We start from the raw sequence: 27,641 nt of genomic DNA, 5'->3' as shown, positions 1-27,641 counted from the left end.
GCAAGCTATTTTGGTATGATGACTGGTGTATGCTGCATCGTGTTGACTGCATAACGTCATCTGTTCTATCTCGGAATTTGACATCTGCCGACTCCGCTTCGTACCACTGTATCTCGGGGTCCAGCTCCACGGGAGCGCAAATAGTTCTCTTCCGACGGGCGATTTTAGTGTGCCACATCCGATCACTAACTAACGGTGGACTGGACCGGGCTAGATTGTGTCGATTCTAAAGTTGTGGTATGCCCGTTGCATTAGGCACATTGATCAATATGTGAGTGTGAAGAGCTATGCACAGTGCAACCATCGTGATTCAAACCGTCACGCGCATGTTTGTTAATACTGGAGTATGGAGTCGTATACGTGGTTCAATTCATATCGTCGTGCTGAACAGCGTATTATGTAAGCAACGTTCTTCATCGTCGCCAACAAACGTGCTTTTCCTATTACATTCCCATCCCATTTGTCACCATCTGAACAAAAGGCGTACACAGAAGAACATGACAAGGAAATGGATATCTTCGCAAAGAAAAGTGCCGCAGATCCAAAGAAATCCCATAAAAGAACTTTTCCGTTATGCAAGAGAAATCGTGACATCGTGCTCGATGATCGAGCTATTCCTCTTATGCCTCTGCTGTCAGGTCATTACCAGCACCAAGCCAGTCTACGTCTCCAAGGCCCATGTTGCTTTCCAGTGCCGAGTCGTCGAAATTGAACGCCTCGCCAACTGCATCCAGATTGAGCAACTGATCAAAGTCACCGTCGTCGAATTCGTTGTTCAGTGGTAAGCTAGAGAAAAGCATCTCATCATCCTGGTGATGGTTGATGTTGTTGGTAAATGGATTCGCTGCAAGGTCCATCGTGCTCCATTTGTTAAAATTCATAGAGTTAAGGTTGTCGTTTGTGTGGGAGTTCGATGCAGGAGCCGTGACATCAGCCAGGTGTGACTCTTCGGCAATAGTGATACTGGGCATGTGCTCGTGATCAGAATCTGGCGGGGTAGATGCAAGGAAAGTCTCGAGGCGGCGAGCGACTTCCTCATCTGTAACATTGGGCTGATTGTGCTGCTTTTCCAAAGCGAGCATGTTAGTAGTGCCGTGGTCTGGCGGCGGAGTCAATGTTGAGGGCCGTACATTTTGCGTTGCAGTTGTCGTTGTGTTGGCCATATCGAGTCGTCTTCCGGCATCTACCAGATCTTCTACGGTCGTTACGGGCGAAGGCTTGGGCATCGGCACAGCTTGAGCAGCTGCCACAGGAGCAACATGGATACCTGCTTTGCGAATGGCGGCTTCTAAGAAAGCCACGGAGTAATCGGCAGCAGCGTAAAGATCTCGCAGCTTGCCCATGACAGCCATGCACTGGCAGAAGCCACGTAGAGATGACCGACGAGTCTCCTCTTCTGGCGCCTTGATGTCAAGTAGGTGAATAATGATTGCTGGCAGAAGAACTGTGACACCCGTTGTTGGCAGGTACTTAACGAGACCGCCTACATCCAGACGCTGCGCAATCGATGTGATAGCTGAAGCTGCACGACGAACATTTCGGCGAGAAACATCTAGGAGTTCAGATTCGACGTTCTCCTTCGTTGGGGCGCTTGCTGGACCGCCTTGTGAGTTTGGTAAAACCTGGGGCCGATGTAGGGCAGACAGCGTAGTGAAGAAGACCATGTGCAGCAGTGACCTTGCAAGATCAATTGCTGCCTCACCGCTGGGCGTGTCTGTATACTTGGCCTCATCCGGGAGTTCCGACACCCATTTCTGCAGTTCTTCATCGCAAGCCTTGACCTCACTAGTCTCGGGATCCAGTTTCTTCGGAAGCAACATCATGGTTGTGCGGTCATTCTGAAGTCCGTGGTTGTTGTTCAATACGCAGTATTGCTTTGATAGCACATGGGAAATGCACAGACACAGTCGAGCCTTCTCAATGCACATGATAGCTAGCTGCCGCTGCGCATCCACGTCTCGTGCAATGCGGCAGTCAGCTGGTAGGCAAGTGATCGATTCCGGAAGAGGTGCAATCTCGAAATCATCCAACGTCAGCATAGGCACATCGAAGTCCTCGGTCTTTATCCTTGTCGGTCGTCGCATGCCAAGTGCAATGAGTCGGTCACGCATATATGTTGACCACCATATTCGCTTCCAGAGCTTGACGCGTTTGCTATCCAGGTTGGTATTATCTGGGTTGCGGTGCAGCCCGATAGTGTGGGCAACGGACGTTGCGACGCCCATCCAATGCCAGGTGTCTTTCTGGTCATCGGGAGTCTCGTAGTAGTACGTCAGCAACAAGAGTGCTTGAACAAGTGACACACGATCGGACTCGTAATCAAAATCGTAGAGGATCTGGTGGTATAATTAGTTTGATGTTCACATGCTATCGGTCCATTGTACGCCCGTCAATCTTCACATGTTGGCATGTGCACGGAATATCGGTATGTCCGAAACGCTCCGATCGTGTTTGGGATCGGTCGGCCGAACGCGATTTGCCAAGTCTTCCGAGAAGGGGTTACAACTTACTCTAGTCTTTTGGAAAAAGTCCTTGCGCGCGTCTTTTCGAGTAGCGTAGCCAGCGGTACGCAAGTATTCCATGTCAACAAACGCCGATCCGGCAAACATGACGGCCTGGAACAGGATCAAGCTAACTTTCCCTTTGCTGCCATCTCTTTTGTCGATCATTGACAAGAAGTCATGCAGATCCAAAAGGGGCATGTACGGATGAACGAATTCAACGTATGCTCGGAGCATTTCGCCGCGAAGATTCCCCTTTGGTACAGACAGTGCGCCTTTCTTCTCCAGATACGCAATCTCATCAGGTCCGATTTTGGCCGGAAGAGGTTTGATGAATCGAGGCAACTCGCCGGGAGCGGGTTTTTGCGGTAAACTTCCAAAAAAGGGTGCTCGCGGTTCGTTGGAAAACGGCGAAAATGGTAGTGTAGGCAGGCCATTGATCTGCGAAGTGATGGAAAGACGGCGTTGGATATCCGAAATGCTCGCGACAGAATTAATACGATGGCCATGGCTTTGGTCTGTATCGCAATTAGTCCAGGACAGAAACGAAGAGATTCAATAGACATACATATGGAATGTGGTACATGCTCGTCTCGTCTCGATTCCGCCTCATGTGACCCTCGCGACGAAGATCGATTTAGGTTTTGAGCACCGTCGAGCGCATCACGCGACGCGATCTTGCGTGTGGCAGTTGCTGTTACGCTTGTGTTTTCCGTAGTTTGTTCGTCATCTTTGCTCCATTTCCTGCAACTGTTAGTACGAGTCGCCCATTTGGAGTAAGTGCATTGGCTGTCATTGGCTCAAATGCTCTCGGCAACTGCCATAGGTGCAACGCTGTCCAAATGGCTAGGCCAAAAGTACCGAGTCCCCAGCCGATGTTGCATGACGACACTGGATGGAACATGCCATATCGAAAACCGTTGATCAAACAACAGTGCGGTTTACTTGTGGAGACGCCGGATATTGCACGGGAATGTGGAACTAACTTTTTGCGCCTGCTCTCTGACACAATGCAGTCGACTTCGTCGAGTCGGCAATTTGTGCAAGGAGCGCCGTGCTCTGTAACATTGCATCGCACTTTGCGAGCTCGACAGCATTGACAAGCTTTGGAAGCCCTTCTCTTTACTGAACGTCCGGTTGCATGTCCATCGAGGCCGGCCTGGGTGGCTTTTCGTTTCGGTGCTTGGATTTCGTTGTGATGGTCGGACGGGGATGCAGAATAATCAGACATGGTGACAAGGTATTGATGTCTGGTGTCTGAGTTGGAAGCACAATGGGTTGCAAATAGCGTTGAGAACTCCTACCACACGCGAGGGGTCTGGGGGCGCCCGAGGATTATAAAGACCATAATTCGCGAGAGTGGATTGCATGCCAGGGCTAGTCGTGTGCTAGGACACGCAGACAAGCCGCGCTTCACCTGGTGCGTTTTAACGCTCATGACGCCGCCCCGTCCCCACTGGGGATCGTTAGTTAGTACCCCAGTCCCCCAGATGCGGCTGGTCGGCGCTTTATCCTTGGCACCTAAGACGCCGATACCCCTCGGATGTCATCGGGACAAAGGCCGCTCCTGGATACAAACGCGTTTGGCAACGTCAGCTGCCTGTCCATTCCTTGTGCACGGGCAAGATGCCGCGGTTCTTGGATTCGCTCAAAGCCGACTCTGCCCTACAGCTTGTGACCGCCAAGAACACGCTCGCGCTGACTGCCACAGACGTTTGGCACGCGAGTACCCAAATCACTGACAGGAACTCGAGTCATGAAAGTTGTGGGGTCTCCGGCACATTCGATTCACGTAGAGTCCCACAAAGACGAGCCTGGCGTAGGATCATCGCTGTAGAGTGCGGAAATGAATATCCCAGCGACGGCGCGATTGGAGTGTGTGAGCGGAAGGCCATGACCAAGCCAGACAGCTCTGGATTCTATAGCCGAAGTGCTAGCCGTCTCGGGTGCACGTGAGGACACATAGGCGTCCAAATATGTTTGCGGCTTTTTGCCAATCGTACGGACAGGTCCATTGCCCCGACGCAGACCCCAATAAAATCTGCATCGTCAACCTTAGTGGGCACGGTGCTTGCCGTCTGTTGCGACCTGATGAGAGCTGGCTGACCGCTCTCCAGCGACAGTTGCTCTACGCGGTGTGCAGACGGAAGGTTGCCCTGGATGACGTGAACGAGAATCGTAAGAGGCTGAGCGAGTTCATGCAGTCGGCGCTCGGAGCAAAGGCTCTTTTCCAACTGTGTGGTCGCGGTAACGTCAAAATGGACGAGTTAGCGAACGCCTGGAGGTTGATCTCTGGCGTGCAGCCAAAATTGCGGGGAACACACGCTTTCCCCTCTCGGTGAAGTCTCGGACAACGCCATGCCGTTGCATGTGGCAGTGAGAACGCAACCACCAATCTGCAGTGGTGCAGACGTTCCATCCTTCCAGATTGCCCCTAGACGCTCGGCAACCTCATGCACCTCCCGCACATTTTTTCTCTGCATCAGCGATCGTGATCGAGCATCCGCGGCCGCAGTCCGTCCTTACCCGTCGGTACCTGAGAGGCCTTCCGGATTACTCAAACATCTGGGGCGTTGCACCGGTCGTTTCTTCTGTAACAATGACATATGGCAGGGCCATGTCAAGCCTTGGATTTGCATGTCTAACGCAACCATTTTAGCGGTTCCACGCGACACGATCTGCAGGGAAAATGGCCGTCGCGCGACGCGGTCTGGTCCTTGACCGTCCTCCGATGATTGAGGCTCAAGGTCACCTGCATGTACCCCGGAGTACTGACCGTGTCATCGTTGCAGAGTCAGAGATCATGATTACCATCTTGCGACTCGTAGTACGCTGTATGGGTATGTAGCCTGTGTGTGGGGCTTACGGCCGACATCAACCTTGTCCAACCACCCGCAAGGACAAGGCATCTAGGCACCTGGGGGATTTCGTCTTCACGCTCCGACTCCGACTTGGTGTATTCATCATTTCGAGGGCTGCCTTAGGATGAAACTCGTACGAGCTTTCGGGCGTTGGGACGGAAACGGACACGGAATATTTTTCCGCTCGAACATCTGGAAAAGCGCATTTTCATGCAATCAGAGAGGCTATGCAACGTTGTGCTACTAACCCTGCGGGACACTCACCACAGGATAAGCTTTGCGCTCCACCTTGTAAATCTGGAGTGAAGATCCTTGGGTCGGCGCATCATCGGTGCTACGACTAGTCAAGTGGCTGCATGTATCGAATCGAAGTTTGTATGTCTGTACGCGACCGTTAGACAGGAAAATAAAATAAAATGTGAAAGGTACAACGTCAGAATTATCTCACTTGAACTGTGAGGTTGTATGGTATCTACACACCCGTATTTGTCCAATCATACCATGTCCATGTCGAATGAGATATCCACGATTTACCATGGTTTGCACACTATCGCTCTCAACGACTGACGCAATAGCTCTCCCATAGCCCTACACACTCCCAGTAAGTGTGCAAACACAGAGCAATGGTCACCTTAACGCAAATCTTGAGAGACGATCGCTCCCAGCATCCACCATGTTTCATGCATCACCATCAGCTCAAAGCTGTTTGGTAACATCGATTGAAGCATGACTGCAGACACTTCCACTTTTTTTCGCTTGTCCAGCGCTGTAGCATTGTGATCATCAGGAGGAGGCAATTTGAAGTATCAATCGGAAAATATCCAAGTTTTGATTTAATCAGTGTCTTAGTTCGTATCCACTATTGAAGCTCAGTAACCAGAGTCATGTGTTAGGCACCTGAAGCTGGAGCATCGTGATCTACATGATATTGAGTCAAATTACGAAAGCCACGAAAAGAATACTCGGAGCAAGCCGAATAAAAACCGAATGACGAACACAGGACAAAGACTATTTCCAAGCCGTAAATTGCGGTGAGGAGCCTCCCGTATGAAGATGCGTTGTTGCGAACACAGGACCTGCCGACGTAAATATGGGCTATGTTCAGAGCAAGATATCACAATGCTTTTGTAAGGAAGCTGACAGTAGCCAATGTCCAAGTCGGTATTTGCAAAGATTGTAACCTTCAGGTACACCTCTAGAATGCTCTGTCTCTATAGCTTCGAAGAACCCTTGGGTCTCTCCATCGCCTTGGTCTTGTTCTTGAAATTCTTCACAAGCTGCCTCACGCCCAAGTCCAGCATTACGTCTTCTGAACCACCGGGTATCCGTACGCCTGGTACCTCGCGGTAGATCCCTGTGAGCATGTTAGTTACTGCCGATAATGCCCGAGTGGTCGGTATACTTACTCTCAACCAACTCTCCCTGCCCACTCTTTGTGTATCCATTGCCGCCAAACAGCAGTTGCGCCGTTTGTGCGCATTCGTTCAGTACAATACCACTTTGTGCTTTGACCATAGCGGTCAATCCACCTAGTTCGATATCCGCTGTTGCTTTTGGTAGGTGTACCATCTGGTATACGAACTGCTCGACCCAAGCCCACTGAGACTCCAAAAGAGCGCCGGCTTTCGCCAGGCGGTGACGTACGACGGGTTGATCGACGAGCGGTTTTCCGAAGGCTTCGCGCTTGAGGACGTACTCCATAGCGGCGGACAGGGCGACACGCGCTTGACGGGTTGCACCAATGGCAATTGTGAGCCGTTCGTGGTTGAAGTTTGTCATGCTGTGAAATTGGATGTCAGCCAGCAATACTTCTTGACTCCTAGAACAATCTTACATGTACTTCATGCCCATTCCCTCCTCTCCAATAAGATTCTCGACTGGTACTTTGACATCGTCCAACTCGATGAAAGTTGTGCCTGCGCTCACTTGACCTCCAACCTTCAGGCGACGCATGTTGACTCCTGGGTATCCTTTCAAAGGCACAACCAACATAGACAGACCTGTTGGTCCAGGACCACCGGTTCTTACAGCCATAGAAGAATAGTCTGACCAGATTCCATTGGTGATCCACTTCTTGGTTCCATTGACGATATAGTGTTTTCCATCAGGTGTCTTCGTAGCGGTCGTTGTGATGTTCGCGACGTCTGATCCGGCTTCGGGCTCGGTGATGGCAATGCAGGTTCGCTTCTTGCCGGTAAGGAGTTCTGGGAGGAAGCGCTCTTGTAGCTGCTTGTTGCCATATTTGATGATGGGCGGAACGCCGAAGGACATGCCTGTTGTGAGAGATCCAGAGGGTCCTGCAAGTCCAGTTCGTGCCATCTAATACATCGTTAGTTACGCCTGAACCAAGTATTGGCGAAGCCGAGCCTCCATACCTCATCAGCATAGATCATAGTATGGATGTAATCCCATTCCTCAACCTTCACCACACCAAGGATGTCGTGGATGCCCAGCTTCTTCAACCATTCTACTGGGAGAGGTGCTGGCAGCGTAGGTAGTAGCATGCCTGCTTTCGCGAAGGTCTCGAAGACATGCTCAGGGACAGTTTCATTTGTGTCCCATTCTAGTGACTTCTCAAGCATGTGCTTGTCCACAAACTCGCGACACGCTTTCTGCCATCTCAGATGTGTCTCTTTGTAGTATGGGGATGGTAAGCCGACAATGTAGGGCGGTTCGGAAAACGGGACGAAAGCGGTGGAAGACATGTTGGGACGGGTGAATCGACCAAACTGGGGGGTAAAGTGGTAAGTTCGAGCGACTGAGCTCTGCTGCGGATAGGCTACATGATGCAGGTGGTGTTGTGCCCAGTATATAGATGGCGCCGATTACGCCTGAGGAGGAGAAGTGGAGTCCGGGGTAGCTTCATGTGAGCCGAGGTTGGCCAGGATTACACGCTTTTGGCATGTCATGTACCGACAGCTGATTGTGGCGCAAAGCCGTATTACTTGTGCTGGTAATTGTAAGCATTTACAATCAGAGACAAAAGCGTACTCTAGATTTATCGGTTGTGTTCTGCGTCAGCATGTTAAAAAGGTAGAACATTGTGAGCACATTCAAGGTACCTGAACACCTAGGTACGGTTTACGTACACCGCGAAAAGGTGTGCTCTCTCAAACGAGTATCACAGCTCCTTCAATTCTTGCTAGAGAACATCCTATCCGTTTTCGAATCCGATAATAGCTCGTATGATCCATTCATTGAACCTCGATATGAAATATTCGAATGCCATGTCACCTGCATCACTCATGTTTTCAAATCAAATCAAGTTCACATTGCTTGCGCCATCACCGACATGAAGCCCATTGCAATTTTAAATATAATAGAAAATGTTGGTATTCAGGTACTTTTTCGGTAGGCACTGTCTACGAGGGGACTATGATACATATCGTCGAGCTAACGTCGCAGTGGCAACGCAACCGAAAATTCACATATTGCAGAGAAAGAAAGTACCGCAACTTACTTGCAAGTAGTTACAGTACTAGACTGCTTCGAGTCGATGGATGAGCATCTCCTGTTTCCTGCGAGAGCGGTGTACGAGGGAAGACTCCTAATCTTCCTCGATTTCACCCTCCTCACTTCCACTACGGATAGCACGTTCTTCTTCTTCCTTCTTGAGGGCGGCGGAATCGGGGATGGGAGTCTTCGACTTACGATCGGCGGCGCGTGGAGAATAGCGGGCACGCTGTGACAAAGTCAGTCTCGTACTATGGATGTGCGTGGGGCATAGTTTTGCGTACCTTGGTCTCACGATCACGCTTAGAAGAGCTCTCGTCGCTTTCCCGACGGCGTCGAGTCGACGAGGTGCGACCGCCGCTATCGCCATAATCAAGCAGACTAACGGTGGCCTCACGAGGGTCGGCCCTGCTAACGTAGGATCGCTCGCGCTCGACTTCACGCTCGCGACGCTCAAGCCCGTAATGATCACCACCGGGGCTGCGACGAGAGCGCTCATAGCGATCGTCATCTCGGCGCTCACGGCGTCGGGGAGGAGATAAGCCTGTGCTGTCGTTGTTCCTGTAGCGCGCCTCCCTGTCCTGCACCGCACGACGGCGCTCTGCAGCGTACGGATCATGTTCAGGTGAGCGAGTTCGCGTACGATGACGACGATGAGAATCAGAATGCCCATTGCGATACTCACGATCTCGGTCGCGCCTGTCCCTATCACGGTCGCGATCATCGCGCCTACTTCGATCCCTGCGATCGCTCTCCTTCTCCTTCAAGCGGGACATGAACTTATCGAAAGCCGACTCGCGGAGGGTATCTGATTTCAGTGCGCGATACTCGTCTGTCTTTTCAACGCGGGGACGTACCACTTCCCAAGTGTCTGATAGAGACACTGGTGGATCAAGGTGCTTGATCACAGACCGAAGTTTGTCCACAGCTGAGCGCTCGATATATTCCTCGTCTCGACGCTCTTCCTCCTCGCGCTTCTTGACCTTAGCAAGGACGTAGTTGTAGATGCTATGCATGGACTGTTCGTCAATATCAGCGGTGCGAGGATCTTTTCGCATAATGTTAAGGAACTCTTCCACAGGGGTCGCTGTGGTAACCTCGAAGCGTTGTTGCTCCAGCACGTCAAGCGCTCTTCGGCGCAGGGTGCGGAACTTGCCCTCTTCTTCCTCCAGAGCATCGCGGAATAGATCAAGTGGCGACGACCCACTCTGTCCAAGCATAGCCGTGTAGCGCGGGTCGTCCTGGATAGTATCGTGAATGTCCTTCCATTTGGTACCGGCACGGAGCAAACCACTTTTCCTAAGATCGTCTAGGAGCTCGAGGAACGCATCGCGGTTCTTGCGCTCGACACGGTGCTTCTTGCGTCGCTCGGCTTGAACCTTGTCGTTGTGTTCGCGCTGGAGCTGCCTGATGTGCTTCTCGAATTGGTTCAGAACGTCCATTCGAGTCAGAGTCTCGAACTTGTCGCTGTTGAACTCGTGGTTCTGTTCCAGTTTCTCCTCAGCTGCCTGCCAGCGCGTAAACGGCTCCAAATCCAAGCCCTGCAGCAGACCCATGATTTGGTCGAGAGCGGATCGCCTGCTCTCTGCCTCTTCCTCCTCATGCGCCTTCTTCAAAGAGATGATGTATTCCTCAAACAGAGCCCTGCGCTCGGCATCGTCTTTGGCAGAGCGGAAGATGGTTTCCTCTTCGATGATGGGCAGAGCAGTCTTCCAGCGCGTGTAGTACTTGATCTCAGGGTGCGAGCGCAACATGGCGGTAAAGTCGGACCGTAGCTTGGCCTGGCGGTCCTGCTCCTTGTGCTTCTCCTGGGCGCGCAAGTCTTCGCAGTACTTCTTGAAGGCCTCCTCACGCTTCTCCGGCTCAGGGATGGCGCGCCAGTTGGGGTCGTGGATACCGGCGCGCACAGCCTGCAGCCAAGTCCAGTCAGGCTGCACTTTCATCTGCTTGAGCACCTTCATGAAGGCAGCCTCGGCGTCTTGTGGGGTTGAGAATTGGAGGTGCTCGGTTCCCGTTGTGAAGCTGATGTTGGGCCGGTCGCCGCCAAAGCCAGACTCGCGATCATCGCGGCGGTCGCGGTCGCGGTCACGGTCGCGGTCATCACGGCGATCGTGTCGGTCGGGGCGGTACTCGTCGCGTTCGCGCCTGTTGTCGTAGGCAGGCGCACCCGAGGCTGGGCCCGCTGGCCATCCGGCAGGACCTGAAGGGGGAGGGCGCTGATTCTGCTGGTTCTGGTTGTATTCGTCGATCTTCTTCTGGACAGGCTCGGGAATCTCCCACGTCGTCTCTGTCGTGCCAGTCTTGACGTAGTATCGTCTGCCGTTCGACATGTGTGCCGCCCAGCCGGTGCCAGGGAGGGCGCGCTCTACATCGTCCTTGAGCTCGTCGGGCTTCTCCCATGTCGTCTGCTGGGTGAGCCTGTTGTAGTAGTACTCTCTGCCATCTGCTGCTTTCGCACTCGACCAGACGGGAGCTGGGGGCGCGAATGGGGGGCCGTTCATTGCGACGGTTGTTGGAGATGGCGCGTGGTTGATCGGTAGACTGGTGAAGCTCGCATGCGAACAAGTTGTGCAACTTCTTAGCGCACGGACAAATGGACTAGCGCGAAACCCGGTCCCCTAGCTCAGGCACCGCATTCACGTGCACCTTCGCCCTCACGTCTACCTCGACAATCTTGCAGGCAATCATGGCAGAGGCTGAGGAAGCGTCGCCCCGTAGGAGCCTCGAGTTTGCCGAGAGCTCAGTACTGGAAGCCATTGTGCCTGCAAGTTCCGACGTTGATATCAAGAACGAGATCGACTCTTGGGATGGTGCACCAGATGACAACGGCTCTATATTGCCCTTCTTAGCACAACGACATGTGCTGCTCCTCGGTACGTCTTAGCCAAATCAACAAGACCAGCATGTCTCTTACTCATGCACAGGCTTTTAGATGAACTCCTAGCTGTATATGTTGTTTTCCAAACGCCACTATTAGAAGAAGCGACCTTGAAGTCGTATCTTGCGAGACTGGTCATCAGCGTGGAAGCCTTTGCCTTCAGCACGGTTCCTCCGTCTGACCAAGATGCGAAAGCTACGCCTCCCAAGGAAGTCATCTTCTCTGGTACCATCAACCATAAAGATGAGCCTACGGTCATCAATCATGGAGAGGGAGACAGTGCTCATACTTATGTTGTCTGGAAGGTGGACGTTTTCATTGGTGAGCAAGTCAACCTGTCTTCCCTGCACCGTGTCTGACATGGAGCAGCTCGACCTCAGGGCAGATATCATAAGCCCGCAGTGTATTTCCAGCCCACAGCCTCCTTCAAGCCTACAGAAAAACCTCAAAAGGACGCATCGGAGGATGAATATCTCCCAAGCCGTACACCTACGCCTCTGAACCTGCTTCAGGCCTTTGAGAGCGATCCTGCTCTTGTTGGTGTTCATCCAAGACTCTCAGCAATGCGTATCAGCAAGGTCACGCCGAGTGCTCCTGCTGCAAAAGAAATGGCTCGACCGATCCGAAACGGTCAAAGACCCTTGTTTCGTGTACTTCCACCATTGATTTGGAGGATGAGGTATTCGAGGATCCAGGCATCATTAAATGACTTGTCGTTGATGGCCTCTTTGGACCTGGAGGTCGCTCAATTCGCAACTTACGATGTCAGAATCAAGAAAGTCAACTTGGCTCTGCATGGAGGCAAGGTCAAAGAGCTGAACGACGAGCTGGATACTACGACGAGTCACAAGCCTGGTGATCAACTGACCTTCTTGTACAAGATCTGGCCTGACTTGGGCACTGACGGGACACCAGCACTTGGGAGCAAGGGTCATTACTTGACATTGAATGTTGAGGCCAATGTTACAATGTCTGATCAATGTCATCCGGATATTGCTATCGAATGGAAGACGCCCATTGACTTTGCGTCCGAACAGACGCTCAGCTTGACCAAGGCCATTCACCGGCAGAGTACCTCTACAATACAGAGTACAAACGCAGTCAACCCTGACGCATTTGCCACCCAAGACGCTCAAGACCAGCCCGAACAGGATGCTTCGAAAAACGACGTTAATGTTACTCTGACAGTGTCTGGGCCGTCCAGTGTCCAGGTTGGTGAGATCTTCACATGGGATGTGTTCATTGTCAACCGATCCGACAAAACACGAAGACTAGCTGTTCTTGTTATTGCGAAAAGGTCTCATGATATGGGGAGGCACAAATCACATCCATCCACATCCTCTGTAGGTGGACCTCGAGCAGAGCGAAAAGAGCTTCTCGGTACAGCAGTAGTCGACGAGAACGTTGTGTACGCAAAGCAAAAGAGCGGAAGGACAGAGACAGCCGAGTTGATTTGCTTGACAACAGACATTCGTCTGGGGTGAGTTTTGATAAGCAAGACTATCCTGAATCAGATATGCTAACGTGCGTAGACAACTGTCGCCTGGTTCTTGCTATACAGCTGATCTCAAATTTCTTGCACTCTCTGCAGGTGTCTTGTCTGTCGAGTCTATACGAGTCGTCGATCTGGTTACCAATGAAGCCGTTGATATTCGTGAGTTACCGAGTGTTGTCGCTGTGGCTCCGTAGCATCGGGTTAGGTCGTAGCTGAGACTATCATTCGGTCGTTGAGGCGTGCAATAAATACAACATGCTACTATCGATCTTTGTGTTGCGCAATGCTCATAGCTACCTGGACTATGCTGTGGCGCCAAGAACCAGTATGGAACTCAGCTGGCGCTATGCATACCAAAGTACAAGTGCTACCATCGAGCATGACCAGCAAGAAAGTGCAAGATGGCTCGGGCTCACATCTACATTTCGAGCATAGTTCATGGTACGCGCCCGTAGCCGCGCGGAACTAGGCTGATGCCAGTTGATGTCTGAAACCCGTCATTGGTGCCGGCCCGTGAAACTCTCGCCACTGTTCCCAGCACCTCCGCATTTGAACCCTAGGCGACGACTGCGCCTGCTCCTGCGACACTTTCCTACAAACTGTTCTTCCGATCACGATAGCATTCTCGCCTGCTCCCAGCCCTTATCGCGCATTAGAGCCTCAGGAGATAGGACCACTTATAGCCGCACACGGACCTCGCGGCTACGTTTCATCAACGTCATCGCGATCTTCGAGCAACGCTACACCTAGAGCTTTTCACAGGACCCATACTAAACATGAACAGCACCAGACACAGACTGCTTTACCAGCTGAACAGTCGCTGGATTTACGGGAAGATTGTGAGCTACTTGTCTTGATACTATCTGATGGCCGACTAATTTATTACCAGCCACTGCTGCACTCAATAGTATTTCTTCTACAGATGGCTGCAGTCAGTTTGCTCACGCGCAAGTACAACCAGTACTATGCGGCGCGCCCAGTTTTGACCACGATGATCACCAACGCCGTACGTGCTACCCCCTTTACATGAACACAATACCATGGCTATCGCGAGCCGTTGTCGCGCCATCACCGCATCGGATGCTGCGACATCGGCGTCGGACCCGACGTATCTTCAGACGTGACGAGACAGGAAGGCTAACGCCATTTGCAGGTGTTGGGTGGTATCGCGGACACAGTAGCTCAGACACTGACTGCAGTGCGAGAGCGCGCAGTGCGCAAGAAGGGTGGACCGGGCAAAGATGACTTTTTGGCTATTGAGATTCACGAGCTTGACAGACGGAACCCGTTCAACGACAACGATCTTATCCCCGATTCGAAGCTGCTACCACCGCCTTTCGACTTCGAGCGAACCACCAGATTCATGTCCTACGGTTTCCTCATGTCGCCGATCCAGCACAGGTGGTTTGGCTTCTTGTCCAGGACTTTCCCCGTGTCAAAGGGTGCGGCTTGGTTGCCTGCATTGAAGCGCGTAGCTTTCGATCAATTTTTGTTTGCTCCAGCTGGTCTGGCTGCCTTCTTCACCTTCATGACAGTTGCCGAGGGTGGTGGCAAGCGTGCGGTGCAGCGCAAGTTCCAAGATGTCTATGTGCCTGCGCTTCAAGCCAACTACATGGTCTGGCCGGCTGTACAGCTGATCAATTTCCGTATCATGCCTATTCAGTTCCAGATTGTAAGTATTCCACCCTACGTCATAACGATAGCGACTAACTTACGCCAGCCGTTCGTGTCTACCGTCGGTATCGCTTGGACAGCTTACCTTTCCCTGACCAATTCGGCTGATGACGCCGCTTAAGGCTATCCGATTATGCGAACAAACTCCCATGTATAAATATCATACGCACACACAGGGCTAGGTTAGGTCATGATTGCATCGGGTGATTCCCCTTGAGTTTCTCGCGCGTTAGCATGTTTGGTTGGGCATTTGCACGGCGTCAGGGTAGTTGACTTTTGCTACGGGTCAATGTCATTTATGTACAGCCTCGAATTTGATCAGAACGAAGAGCTATCTTTATACGTAAACGTCTCTTACCGTGCACATGTTCACGAAAGGCATCTCACCGAGTCTCTTCATGAGAGGAGACATGATCTAAGAGGCGCAGAGACATGGGAAGATCCGTGTAGCTACATACCCTAACGCGACTGAGGACTCTCGGCCGCGGGAGGATATGGACCTTGGCCGCCCACTTTGTGAAGCGCCAGGACGCGCGGGCAGCAAAAAGTGTTTTATATCAGCTAATTTTGTTAGTCCGGTCACGTCAGCTTGCTTTTTTGTGGTTCGATAAGGAGTGGGAGCAAGAAGCTTTGCATGCAGCTGGGAGGAACCTATGGATTGCCCCGCTACACCCCACCAAGCCTGCCCATGACGATCTGAAGCTCGACAACAAACATTGAAACCACCCACGCTTCATCTTCTCTCCTTCAACATCTTGACGTAAGTTCACCTTTACCTGAGATATATAACTGGCTTTCGTATACCTTGATAGACCAGTCTACGTTCATAGCTTCTTTGAACTCACACCATCACAGTACTACCATACACCCATCATGTCTCTTTCCAACAAGCTGTCAATCGCCGACGTCGACCTCAAGGGCAAGCGCGTCCTTATCCGAGTATGTATATATTCAATGCTTTATATCATACGCGAGTTGCAAATCTAATTGCTTGATCAGGTCGACTTCAACGTACCTCTAGACGGCGACAAGAACATCACCAACAACCAGCGCATCGTCGGCGCTCTTCCCACAATCAAATACGCAATTGACAATGGCGCAAAGGCTGTCATCCTCATGTCGCATCTTGGTCGCCCAGACGGAAAGCCAAACGCCAAGTACAGTCTCAAGCCGGTTGTTCCCGAGCTTGAGAAGCTGCTCGGCAAGAGCGTAACTTTCACAGACGACTGCGTCGGCAAGTCGGTCGAGGACACTGTCAACAGCGCCAAGGACGGTCAGGTCATCCTTCTGGAGAACCTGCGCTTCCACGCCGAGGAGGAGGGCAGCTACAAGGACGACGAGGGCAAGAAGCAGAAGGTTGACAAGAGCAAGGTCGAAGAGTTCAGGAAGGGCCTGACTGCTCTTGGTGACATCTACATCAGTGAGTGAATCCATAATATGGTCAGTAGATGTACAGAACTGACGAAACATAGACGATGCTTTCGGTACCGCCCACCGCGCACACAGCTCCATGGTCGGTGTCGACCTCCCACAAAAGGCGTCTGGCTTCCTTGTCAAGAAGGAGCTCGACTACTTTGCGCAAGCGCTCGAGGAGCCCAAGCGACCCTTCCTCGCCATTCTCGGTGGTGCCAAGGTCTCCGACAAGATTCAGCTGATTGACAACCTGCTCGGAAAGGTCAACAGTCTCATCATCTGCGGAGGCATGTCATTCACCTTCAAGAAGACACTCGAGGGCGTCAACATTGGTGACAGCTTGTTCGACGAGGCTGGCAGCAAGACCGTCAAGGACCTTGTTGAGAAGGCGAAGAAGAACAACGTCAAGATTGTCTTGCCTGTTGACTACATCACCGCCGACAAGTTCGACAAGGACGCTAACACTGGCTACGCTGAGGACAAGGACGGTATCCCAGACGGCTGGATGGGTCTCGACTGCGGAGACAAGTCAATCAAGCTGTACAAGGAGGCCATTGATGAGGCAAAGACCATCCTCTGGAACGGACCCGCCGGTGTGTTCGAGTTTGACAAGTTTGCCAAGGGTACCAAGGCGACACTCGATGCTGCGGTTGATGCTGCACAGAGCGGCAAGATTGTCATCATCGGTGGTGGTGACACAGCCACTGTTGCTGCCAAGTACGGTGTAGAAGACAAACTGTCTCACGTCTCGACCGGCGGTGGTGCGTCGCTCGAACTGCTCGAGGGCAAGGATCTGCCCGGTGTTTCTGCCCTGTCAAGTAAGTAAACCAGTCACTCAAAAGAAGTGAATGGTGGCTCAAGATCAGGGAAGGTATATCTTCGAAGTTATGATTGTGTATAGCTATAGCTCTTTTTGGTTCAATATAGAGATACCGCATCTCCACCTTGTGCCCCACGGGCGTGATGTTTAGAGAGCTCTCATGGAGCCGCCTGCCCAGTCATGCAAGTATCATGAGCGAACCAGAAGCTCATTTGTTGATAAGGTCGTCGTGTCTGCTCGTATCGAATCGCTCATTTGCCCAGCTTCTTAAGCTCCTCCCTATGAATTGTTAGTCCTAGCTTTGTATCATACAAGGGGTTCCTCTTACCTCAGCTGAACCGCAAAGTCGTCATTTGTGTCATCGTCATCCCAGCTCTCTTCCCAAAGATGTGTGTTGCCGTTGGGGATCTGTGTCTCCTCCTCAGTCCAGTCTGTAAGCTTATCAGCATGATGCCCATCCTCTTTGACCACACGCACAACATACCCTCTACAGGAAAGTCCTCAAACTCGTCGTCCTCCTCCAGTTGTGTTGCGGGCTTCTTCTCGGGCGCCAGCGGTTGCTCGCCGTTCTTGGAGTCGTTGACTAAGGCCTTCTTCATGTCGTTGCTGCCTTGTGCTGAGCCGGACATTGTGGCGGTCTAGAAGATGCGATCGGAAGACGTGTTGTGGATTTGTTCAGATGGGCTGGTGGAGGATGACGCGATGTTGTGCTTTGGTGAGCTGTGGGATGCGGCTCCAACAGCGGAGGCGGCGATTGTCCGCAAGGCTTAGCGCGACATCACGTGGCACTCATGGAAACTGGATTCGCGGGGTACCGACTCTCACATGTCGCTGCTTGGCTCCGAGAAAGTTCCATCTGGTGGATTTGGATGTTTCGTTGTCACCGTCGTATACCGTATTCACTCGTTTCAACGCGCGGCGGAGTGGACTGTAGGATAAGCTCCGGACGATGAACATGACGTACTCGTACTTTAGCTCCGAGTGGCCGGACGAAGCTGTAAGCACATCCCGTCTGGTTGGCTTTAGTAGGTTTCTAGACACGCGCTCAGCGTCTTAGCTGGGGTATCCGCTCTGCGTAGTCTTTTTGAATATACTGCTTCTTCTCCTTTCATCCTTCTTTTCACCCTCTTTTTTTCCTCATCTGGTTTCTCTGGTGAATTCTGCCCCACCTCCAGCTCCCAGCCGTGCGGGAATTATCTATACAACATGTTCAAAGTCGGCGGTTGGCTCAAGGGCCATGCCCCTGGGCATACAAAGAGCTTGGATTCTCTGAGTGAACTTGCACAGAGTGAGTCTCGCGACATACACAGGGCAGGCAAATACTAATGCAACACAGTCGAGGATGCCATGAGCGGTACGACTTCCGACACAGCCCAATACGGTGACGCGAATGGGACTAACCACACGCGAGCATAGCTGTCACCTATATCATGGCCGATGATATCGAAAGCGCCGAAGCACACCTCAACAAAGGCAGTTCGCCATTCCACCAGGTACATACCTATTATTCAGCCCACGGGCATATACTTCGGTTCTAGTCTCATACCATGTAGCTTGGGTCGGGAGTGTGTGTTTTCATACGGGCAACGTTGGGCTTTGAGCCAGAAATTGTACGCGAAGGTCTGATCACGTACTCAACATAGTATCACAGACCTCGACTGACTGATGCCGTCTACAGCTGCCAACGCCTTATCTTTGGCAGAGAACTCGGCTTACGAACGTCAACGCCAAGTTAGCAAAGATCCGAATGCATACAAATCACCCATATATCCCCCAGGCACCGAATACGCGGTATGTCAGGCAGAGGCACAGCTCATGAGTGCCGTTGTCGGTGTGCTCAATGAAAGCTTGACGGAAGCTATCAAGAGTTTCTACAAGTTGAGGAAAGCGTACCTTGCACTGGAGGCTGTTATGGAGAATGAGAAGAAATTCTTGAGCCAGAGAAGTACAAGTAGTGTCAATTCTGTAGGGTCGCGCGGCTCTTTCAAGGGCTCGGTTCGGTCAAACTTGGCAGGCAGCGGTCTCAAAACCTCTCAGCCTGCTACTTCGGCCGGGCCGTCTGCTGCAGCGTCAACTTCTAGTCTGAAGCAAAGTACCACGGTGACTGGACCAGCAGCGAAGAAGGCTACAGATGATGACGATGACGATTTCGATTTCGTGGACGCTGCAGAGGACAAGACAAGTGTTTCAACGCCTGCAGAGTACCAGGGGAACCTCAATGTAGCTGCCGATAAAGGTGCTTCAGTCGAGCTCAACAACGCTGAGAAGACGGTTGACGTCGGAGCAAGCTCGGCGCCAGGGCTTCCCGTCACGAACGAGAACCCATCAGATTCCCTACCAGACGCCATCGAATACTTTGAGCAACTCACCTTGAACGATCAAGGTGATGCAGATGCAGACATCGCGTCGTTCAGTAAACACCCCGTGGATGTCTTCATCCTCTCTGGATCGAACTTTTGCTTCGGTATGCTATTACTCATTCTCTCATTCATCCCGCCATCCTTTGCTGGGTTGTTGAAGATCGTTGGCTTCAAGGGCGATCGCGAAAGGGGCATGCGCATGCTATGGCAAGCAACTAAGTTCCACAACATCCACGGTGCTATGGCTGGTGTTGTGCTGATGGGATACATAAATGGGTTCACAAACTTCTGCGACATACTTCCTACCAAGGGTGAGGGTGCATATCCCAAGGAACAGTGCCTAGCTTTGCTCCGCTACATGCGCGCAAGATACCCTACAAGTCACCTTTGGCTACTGGAGGAGTCTCGAATGCTCGCTTCAGAGAAAGAGTTGGAGAAGGCTGTTAAGTTCATGGACGACATGGGCGAGTCGAAGCTAAAGCAGCTCGAAGCGCTTAGATGGTTCGAACAAAGTTTGAACAACATGTACATGCACGACTACAAAGCGACTGCATTCGCTTTCGTAAAATGCATTGGGCTCAACAACTGGAGTCACGCATTGTACTACCACATCATCGCCGCCTCATATGTCGAGCTCTACAGAAAACACAAGACAACCAATCCAACTGAGGCAAAGGAGTACGGTGCAAAAGCAGAAGAATACATGAAGAAGGTCATGCCAAACGTGGGAAAGAAGAAGTTCATGGCACGTCAGTTACCTTTCGACATCTTCGTTGCCCGTAAGATCCAGAAATGGGAGGCACGTGCGAAGGAGTGGAACTGCGACCTGGTAGACGCCGTAGGTGTATCACCACTCGAAGAGATGATCTACTTCTGGAACGGATACAAACGCATGCGAAACGATCATCTCGAAGTCTCCCTCGCCAACCTGGCGTGGAGCGAGTCAGCCGCCAATCCACACTGGGACAAGGAGGGTGTAGACGAAAAGTCTATCCTCAACGTCCTTCGCGCTGCTACTCTTAGAAACATGGATCAGACAATCGAAGCCAAGAATATCTTGGAGAAAGAGGTTTTACCAGTTGATAAAGCCCTTCTCACAGGCAATTTCAAGGACAACTGGACAGCGCCTTGTGCACGCTATGAGATGGCTGCAAACATCTGGCGCGAGGCTGACGCTGATGGGCATCCGGAGAAGAACCCTCAGATGTTGGTTCAGTGTAAGGATTGGCTCGATGAGGTTACAAAGATGGGTGGGTTCGACTTGGATGCAAGGTACGTGATGATTTTCTTCTCTTTGCAGTTCAAGGCTAACATGTGTTTTCAGAATTGGTATGAAGATCACCACTGGAAAAGAGACCTTGCGTAAGTTTGGTGTGCAGTGTTAGAGGTAGAGGTGAATAACTTGTGAATAAACGGATGGATACATAGACGGTAGGGACATCAATATACGACCCGTTACTGGTTAGTCAGAACAAATGCGACCACGTTCAGATCAAATCAAGATTCCCGGTACCTACGTTGCGAGTCACTGGTGCTGTGTGAAAATGGTCTTGGGGAGACCAGATATAACTACCATGGAAATATCACCCACTTCCCCTCTTTGACCCAAAGTATGCCCTAGAAAAAAACAGCTCCACACAAAAGTCGTACGGCCACCTTGGCCGCTATAACCAACATCTTCCCCTCAAACCTTCTCCTCTAGGTATCTTCCATAGCACTTCAGGTTCCATCATCCCCGCCGTATAGGAATTAGTACGGTACCCCAGCAACACTTACCAAAACTTGCTTCAGTAACCCGGACCCCTTGCATACCCGTCGCGGCCCGCGATCTTGGCCACAATCAACGACTTTCTTCTCCTTCCTAATAAGGTGATACAGAGGGGAGAGTTTGCCCGGTTCAGTAGGTGGCCGCGTGTCTGGGCCCAGTCTGGTTCCGCGGAGGCAGGCGAAACTCTAAGGTGCGGCTAAGTGCGATAAGGAGCCTGGTTTCTACAGTGGGGTGATGGAAGTTTCCGTTTACAGGATATTGTTCATGCTGTGGTCCGGAGTTTGCGGCACATAGAGAACGGAGTTTGGTGGTTAGGGGTATGCGAGTCTAGACTCTTGCGTCGAGATGGACTGGAAAGTTTCCTGAATAGGGAAATGGTAGGAGGGTGTAGATTACAGAGAAGGGCCGACAGTATAGACATCGAGATCTTGGTATGGAAGTGTGGAGTGAGGTACTGGAAGACAAGAGTGTGGTTTCCAACAGAAAGAGGGAAAAGGGTCAACGCGAGTATGGTGAACCCATATTCTCATCTTACCTTTCTCTACCAAAAGAAAGCAGCAAATAGAAAACAATGATATCTCACCTCTCCCTCCTACATCTCCTGCTCTTCACAAAGTCTCTTCATGCAGAGTTTGTGACTACAATCCACTCCCTTGCCTATTTGCCCCCTCATATCCATTCTCCCATCCAACCATCACCACCCCAAGTCACCGAAGGATTCACGCAATGCGCCCGAGAAGCACCGCATTTGACCGACTAGAATCAACACTTTTCACCGTTTCCTTCCCATTGCAGCACGAACGGGGGCGTGAAAATGCGTGATTGTGGCGAGGCCAAGGCGTGAAACAAGGGTAAGATTGAATGAAGGGTGGTGTTCGGGTAGATGACCCGACGCAGGGTGGGTGTCTCTGCCGATACCTTGCCGATGCCGATCCGGGCAAACGCCACATAGTATTCCAGGGTTTTAAGTGGGAATAAAACGGAAATGACGAATGTTTTGGGAGATGGATCAGAATAATAAGTCCGAAGAAGAGCGACTGGAATCTATGGTTTTCGACTTTTGTTTCCTGTTGGAGTAATGAATGGGGCCAGCTCGGGGCTGTTATGACGTTTTGCGATGGTGATAGGAATGTGATGGATGGGTGATGCTTGTACCTGATGCGGAATGTTTGGGGGCCTGGATAAGGGTATTGCCGTGATAAACGCCCCTATTGAATAGCCATTGAACTATACGCGCGTGAATCCATGTTTTGCGACACACTTTCCAGTAGATTTGTGTCGATATCAAATCACATAGTATTGCCCATGATGCCAAAATCGCCGATCTCGCCGGCTGCAATCTACGCATAAAGGCAACATTGCCTAACACAGACGGATTGGGGAATCGCACCTAAGTACCAAGGTACAAGTATTTGGCCGAACCGGTGGAAGGAAAAGACACGTAAGGCGACAAAATCTGCTTTTCTTCTACAATCGATGGCGAATTGGAAGTTAGTGGTTTAGCCAGGTGACAACATTTTGTAATCAAGGTTTCAAATATTGTGATTGGATGTGTAAGAGAAGGAGGGGAAAGAAGACAAGATTGAAGAGATGTATTGTTCGGCTCCATGAGACAACCTACATTCGTGGATCATGCATGAGAAGCTGTTTGGGTACTAGTACCTTCCTTGTCTACCTTGAGATACCATCACCATCAAAGTGTACCATGCCATGAAAAATCATGCTAGCTGCTAGCATGCCAGCTCGCGAGCGCATACGTCCAGCGTGTCTGCTGAGGCGCCTTCAAGGCGACTCGGATCCGAAGTGTCGGAGTCGACTCGGAGTATTTCATCTCGTGTACGACGATCTTACGTGCGATGCTGCAATGTCAACGCTGATCCAACGGCTCGACCATATGTGCGGTTCTTGATGCCTGTTCAATCTACTCTCGGCCTGACACTCCTCCCGCTATCAGCAGCACCCATGCCCCCAACAACGTCCTGCACCAGCTCCCTCAATTGCTGCTGTACCTCTTCGGAATCGTAGTCAGGCCTTGCCGCAAGCTCTTCAATACGTCGCCGTATCTCGGGATCCGGTGCATCGACAGCGTCTTCTTCCATAGTACCTACGTTGACCTTGACACCGTCGGGCAGCGGAGGCGGTGGATGTACGCCCTCGGTCTCTATGACGCCTGCAGCAGCGGGCTCATGACCGGTGCGCAAACTCGTCAGATATTGGTATACTTCATGTGTGGCGTCTTCCTCTTCCAAGAACTTGTCCTCGGCTGTCTGGCCCTCTTGGTTCTTTATGCTGGTGTCTGCGCCGAGTTCCTCAACCAGACATTTTGCTACCTCTGCCTTTTCACATGCGAAGAGGGGCGTCTCGCCGTCTTCATCGAGAATGTTGACGTCGGCGTTGTATTTCTGGACCAGGTCGCGCAGGACGGCGAGTTGGTTGTACGAGGCTGCGGCGTGGACTAGCGAGTAGCCATGGGCATCGCGCGCAGAGGCAAGATGAGGATGCTGCTCGAGCGAAGAGAGAATGGACTGCGGGCGCGTGTCAATGAGGTTCAGGAGGAGATCGATGGTTGGTGCTGGAAGCGCCATGGTGGGCTGCGGCGTGAGGCTGATCGGGAGTGCGCGGGCGTCTGCTGGCGATATTCTGGGCGTGATTATCGATCTGGTGTGCTGCGCATCTGTGTACGCGCAACTCTTTCTCGATCTTCGCTGCAAATCTAAAAATGACGTGGGCGGAGAAGGCGGAGACTTTCCCACTTTCCCAGTGGCGCCGGGACTGCGAGCGCCCCGGCCCCGGATCTTCTTGACACACATCATCGTGCATTTGTATACACACCCATCTCTACCCTTCCCCCCTTAGCGACGCCGCCTGTCTTCCTTGGTCATGGCTGCTCTACATGGCTGCGCATATAGTAGGCCTGATGTGCTGTACGCCCCGGCATCCCGAAGTCAGGCCGATGCAATAAGGAAGTATGTTCGGGCGCTCTGGGCGCCAGCTGAGACGATCAAGACCAACGCCCAGCGTCCATCACACACAGCCTCAAACCGTCAGCTCGGGCCTTGGCTACGCTCGCGTGCCCCTTCACCCTTTTGCTGTCCACTCGTTCCTGCCTCGTAGCCTCTCCATCATCTAGCCCGCCTTCTTTCTTCTTCTGTTCCACTAGTCAGGAATATTGCCATCATACACGTCAACACCGACCGCAGCATAGCCCATCTTTATAATACTGTTACACTGCGTCACACGACACCAAACTTTCGCGTTTCTCTTGGCTGTCTCTAGCTGCCTTTAATGCGCTTGTCCCATTGAGCATTCTGGGACGTTTGGCGCCCTGCCCTCGACTTGACTTGCATTCTTCCTCTCACTGTCGTCATCAGACATACACTCTCGCAAACATGAGGTCCGTCAAAGGAGTCGGCGTGCCGTCGGTGAAGCTCGTCGCATCCTACATCTTCGACTGGATTGTCATCATCGCCATCGCAGCCATTGCCGGTGGTTGGGAATATGTCGAACCATTCAAACGACCCTTCTCGCCTGTCAATCTCGACATATCGTACCCGTACCAGACCAGCGAGATGATACCAACATGGCTCCTCGTCGTTGTATCGCTCATCGCGCCTGCCGCCATTGTTTTCATCGTGTGTCTCATCTGGGTCCCCGGACCCACGGCTGAACGTGGGACACCAAAATCGTTTATTTGGAGGAGGAAGCTCTGGGAATGGAACACTGGCTGGATGGGCCTCGCGCTTTCCCTTGCGACGGCATTCCTCATCACGCAGGGCATGAAGAATCTTTTTGGAAAGCCGCGACCTGATCTGCTGTCGCGATGTCAGCCAGATCTCACGCGTATCGGAACGACCACCATCAGCCCTCTGGGAGAGTTTTATCAACCGCAATGGGTGCTCGTCACCGCCGACATCTGTACACAACCAGATTCGGACATACTCAAGGACGGCTTCAAATCCTTCCCCAGTGGACATGCCAGCTGTAAGCCATACCCTCTACACTCTCTAATTACATACTAATACACTTTTCTAGTCTCATGGGCCGGACTCCTCTACCTCACTCTCTTCCTCGCCTCCAAGTTCTCCGTCGCAATCCCCTTCCTTCCTCCACGACCCTACTCCGCAAACCCCGCTCACACCTCAGCCGTCTCCCCATCCAACCTCAAGAGGCTAGCCACACTCCCTATCCACAAGCAAGACTCAACTCTCTCGAACCCTACCTCCTACAACGACGACACTGTAGTACCTATTCGCTACCAAAACGCTGCACCCCCCGTTTACACCCTCGTGCTTGTCTTGGTACCCATCTGCGCCGCCATATACATAACAAGCACGCGCTTCACCGATTTCCGTCACTTCGGTTTTGATCTGCTGTTCGGTACGCTGATTGGCGTAACGTGCGCGTGGTTTTCCTTTCGCTGGTACCATCTCCCCATCACACGGGGCGCGGGATGGGCCTGGGGTCCGAGGAGCTACGACCGTGCGTGGGGCATTGGTGTTGGTAGAGGAAGTTATGTCGGAACTGAGGGATGGAGCAGGAAAGGAGATAGTGAGACAGCGCTTCGGAGGCGAGCGGACGGCCAGTTCAATGCCCATGCCAACGGTGTGGATGAGAGTGAACTGAGTGTGCTGAATCGCAATGGCGCACCGCATGCTGGTAACCCACCCAGCGCAATGCACTCGAGGAGTGGTACTGCGCAGACATATCATGCCACGACGCAGGATGTTTGATCTTTTCTACTTTTGATACTATATAATGTATTAGGAAGCATGGCGTTGGGACGGATACCCATTTTAGATGGGAAAAGAGCGGATATCGATGTTGTATACCAGGTTGGCGACTTTGCACACATTTCAGAACTATACCACTCAGAGAAAATGGGAAATTAATGTTCGATTATACAATGATTATGATCATGGGTAGCTGCCTCATTTATTCTGCTCCGTCTAGCTTGCAAAGAAGAGCCTTGCGGCACAGTAGTTGGCTTGCAACCTGCGTGTATCAATTCGAATATCACACGGAATTGTGTAGTTAGCGATACCTTGTAGCAAAGCTGATCGGAGAAAGTAGTCTAAAGACAGCCTGTTCGAAGGAGATACTGTACCTACCAATAAAAGAAGAAAGTAGAAGTCGCTTGGGGTATTGTCGCTTTGGGCTATTGTCATATCATGTCAAATCGACTGTACTTTTGGATGCTGCTACATAAACCCCTCTGCCAGCTGGCAGTTGAATACCCCTCCTAAACAAACCTACCGCCTCTGCTCCACTGTCGTGTTGAAAAGACGTGCTGCTCCGCCTCGTTCTCCCCCCACAACCCATACGTGTGCGGACATGGAGATTGAATGCGCTATTGTGTGATTGATCACAAGAGCCATGTCGCAGGCTCGTTTGCCCAACATTATTATCTTGTATCGTGCTGGCCAACGTAGAGACGAGTCATCTACAGACCCTTCTTGCCCTTCTTCCTCTCCTCGTCTCTCTTCTGGTAGATCATACCAGTGAATGGATCCTCCCACCTGCACGCAATAGAGTATGCAGTGTGGACCAGTGCAGTAAGAAGTATACCAGCTGGTTTTCCGTACCAAATAGCCGTGGCCAGGAAAGACATGGCAGAGCCGTGATACATGGGCGAACCCGAGACGTTAAATGGGAATGTCGTCACAGGCTCGTCCATGAGGATGCCGAAGTAGTCACCAAGGTAGGTGCCAGTGACACCAAGAGCCCACATCGAGGTCAGGACGAGGGTGTTCCCTGTTAGGAACAGAGGGATCGCGGAGTATTTGATAGCAGGGGAGAGGAGAGTCGGATGGGTGGGCTGATCGGCGAGAGCTTCATTGTAACTGTAGAGACATTGTCAGAGTCTAGGCCGGATAGACGTTGACGTCTCGAGATAGTAGTGGTAGCTTGCACGTACAGGTAGTCTCGAAAGATACCCAGTGAGAAAATGGTTACGGCAAGCGCATAGCACCCAAGTCGAGAGTTACCCCCAAACAGCTTGGTAATGACCTTGTTATGGTATTCTAAGTCTTGTCAGCTTCCCCGAATCCTGCTATTGCGACTATAGCCGAGCCTTGGAAAGTGGCTGCTGGTCTCCCAACGCCACGACGAGAGTGCGTACCTTGCTGCGCAGCGATGCTATACTTCTGTTAATGGCTGTATAAACTCATGAGCAATGTGACTCACTTCCAGAAAGTAGGGTTGAATACAATGCTTGCAGCAGATACTGTCATCACGTTAGTCGTCGCATCCGCAAACAGCGGGGATCTGGGTGGTGGTACTCACCCCACAAACTGGGCTGACTGAAGTCGATGTAAGAAGCCATGGTCAAGAGCAAGTCCAGACGAGTTGCGAGTCTTCAAACGCAAGAACACACAGGTAGGTGAAGCTTTGAATCCACGATACAGAAGGTGTGGGGGAT

General features: G+C 51.7%; 11 protein-coding genes across 11 annotated transcripts; 5 read left to right on the top strand and 6 right to left on the bottom strand.

Moving 5' to 3' along the window:
- Positions 1 to 620: 620 nt before the first annotated feature.
- Positions 621 to 3,732, bottom strand: J4E82_006560 (uncharacterized protein; the record flags this gene model as incomplete). The annotated part of the gene is made up of 4 exons (XM_051732816.1): positions 621 to 2,336; positions 2,511 to 3,019; positions 3,070 to 3,245; positions 3,488 to 3,732. 4 exons carry the CDS (start codon positions 3,730 to 3,732, stop codon positions 621 to 623), a joined length of 2,646 nt encoding a protein of 881 aa, XP_051587395.1.
- A 2,841-nt stretch (positions 3,733 to 6,573) lies between these two features.
- Positions 6,574 to 8,067, bottom strand: J4E82_006559 (uncharacterized protein; the record flags this gene model as incomplete). The annotated part of the gene is made up of 4 exons (XM_051732815.1): positions 6,574 to 6,716; positions 6,769 to 7,142; positions 7,197 to 7,681; positions 7,738 to 8,067. The coding sequence occupies 4 exons, from the start codon at positions 8,065 to 8,067 to the stop codon at positions 6,574 to 6,576; spliced, it is 1,332 nt and encodes a 443-aa protein (XP_051587394.1).
- Positions 8,068 to 8,909: 842 nt separating this feature from the next.
- J4E82_006558 (uncharacterized protein) lies at positions 8,910 to 11,316 on the bottom strand (the record flags this gene model as incomplete). Its single annotated transcript, XM_051732814.1, has 2 exons — positions 8,910 to 9,044; positions 9,100 to 11,316. 2 exons carry the CDS (start codon positions 11,314 to 11,316, stop codon positions 8,910 to 8,912), a joined length of 2,352 nt encoding a protein of 783 aa, XP_051587393.1.
- A 185-nt stretch (positions 11,317 to 11,501) lies between these two features.
- Positions 11,502 to 13,382, top strand: J4E82_006557 (uncharacterized protein; the record flags this gene model as incomplete). The annotated part of the gene is made up of 4 exons (XM_051732813.1): positions 11,502 to 11,688; positions 11,748 to 12,014; positions 12,063 to 13,173; positions 13,226 to 13,382. The coding sequence occupies 4 exons, from the start codon at positions 11,502 to 11,504 to the stop codon at positions 13,380 to 13,382; spliced, it is 1,722 nt and encodes a 573-aa protein (XP_051587392.1).
- Positions 13,383 to 13,964: 582 nt separating this feature from the next.
- Positions 13,965 to 14,983, top strand: J4E82_006556 (uncharacterized protein; the record flags this gene model as incomplete). Its single annotated transcript, XM_051732812.1, has 4 exons — positions 13,965 to 14,027; positions 14,078 to 14,194; positions 14,342 to 14,860; positions 14,909 to 14,983. The coding sequence occupies 4 exons, from the start codon at positions 13,965 to 13,967 to the stop codon at positions 14,981 to 14,983; spliced, it is 774 nt and encodes a 257-aa protein (XP_051587391.1).
- A 752-nt stretch (positions 14,984 to 15,735) lies between these two features.
- Positions 15,736 to 17,101, top strand: PGK1 (phosphoglycerate kinase; the record flags this gene model as incomplete). Its single annotated transcript, XM_051732811.1, has 3 exons — positions 15,736 to 15,801; positions 15,862 to 16,282; positions 16,335 to 17,101. 3 exons carry the CDS (start codon positions 15,736 to 15,738, stop codon positions 17,099 to 17,101), a joined length of 1,254 nt encoding a protein of 417 aa, XP_051587390.1.
- Positions 17,102 to 17,346: 245 nt separating this feature from the next.
- SEM1 (26S proteasome complex subunit) lies at positions 17,347 to 17,724 on the bottom strand (the record flags this gene model as incomplete). The annotated part of the gene is made up of 3 exons (XM_051732810.1): positions 17,347 to 17,374; positions 17,424 to 17,526; positions 17,580 to 17,724. 3 exons carry the CDS (start codon positions 17,722 to 17,724, stop codon positions 17,347 to 17,349), a joined length of 276 nt encoding a protein of 91 aa, XP_051587389.1.
- A 577-nt stretch (positions 17,725 to 18,301) lies between these two features.
- Positions 18,302 to 20,840, top strand: J4E82_006553 (uncharacterized protein; the record flags this gene model as incomplete). Its single annotated transcript, XM_051732809.1, has 6 exons — positions 18,302 to 18,383; positions 18,432 to 18,449; positions 18,512 to 18,588; positions 18,649 to 18,715; positions 18,774 to 20,727; positions 20,780 to 20,840. The coding sequence occupies 6 exons, from the start codon at positions 18,302 to 18,304 to the stop codon at positions 20,838 to 20,840; spliced, it is 2,259 nt and encodes a 752-aa protein (XP_051587388.1).
- Positions 20,841 to 23,139: 2,299 nt separating this feature from the next.
- On the bottom strand, positions 23,140 to 23,808 carry J4E82_006552 (uncharacterized protein; the record flags this gene model as incomplete). Its single annotated transcript, XM_051732808.1, has 1 exon — positions 23,140 to 23,808. One exon carries the CDS (start codon positions 23,806 to 23,808, stop codon positions 23,140 to 23,142), a length of 669 nt encoding a protein of 222 aa, XP_051587387.1.
- Positions 23,809 to 24,612: 804 nt separating this feature from the next.
- J4E82_006551 (uncharacterized protein) lies at positions 24,613 to 25,953 on the top strand (the record flags this gene model as incomplete). The annotated part of the gene is made up of 2 exons (XM_051732807.1): positions 24,613 to 25,204; positions 25,256 to 25,953. The coding sequence occupies 2 exons, from the start codon at positions 24,613 to 24,615 to the stop codon at positions 25,951 to 25,953; spliced, it is 1,290 nt and encodes a 429-aa protein (XP_051587386.1).
- A 710-nt stretch (positions 25,954 to 26,663) lies between these two features.
- Positions 26,664 to 27,545, bottom strand: CHOL2 (Phosphatidyl-N-methylethanolamine N-methyltransferase; the record flags this gene model as incomplete). The annotated part of the gene is made up of 5 exons (XM_051732806.1): positions 26,664 to 27,063; positions 27,138 to 27,243; positions 27,342 to 27,358; positions 27,407 to 27,446; positions 27,506 to 27,545. The coding sequence occupies 5 exons, from the start codon at positions 27,543 to 27,545 to the stop codon at positions 26,664 to 26,666; spliced, it is 603 nt and encodes a 200-aa protein (XP_051587385.1).
- Between the last annotated feature and the right edge of the window lie 96 nt (positions 27,546 to 27,641).

This window comes from Alternaria postmessia (genome assembly GCF_024291825.1).
Source record: "Alternaria postmessia strain BMP 2775 chromosome Unknown scaffold_39, whole genome shotgun sequence".
Taxonomy (NCBI): Eukaryota; Fungi; Ascomycota; class Dothideomycetes; order Pleosporales; family Pleosporaceae; genus Alternaria; species Alternaria postmessia.
The sequence above is the reverse complement of the archived record's forward strand: the minus strand, read 5'-3'. Positions and strand labels throughout refer to the sequence as shown.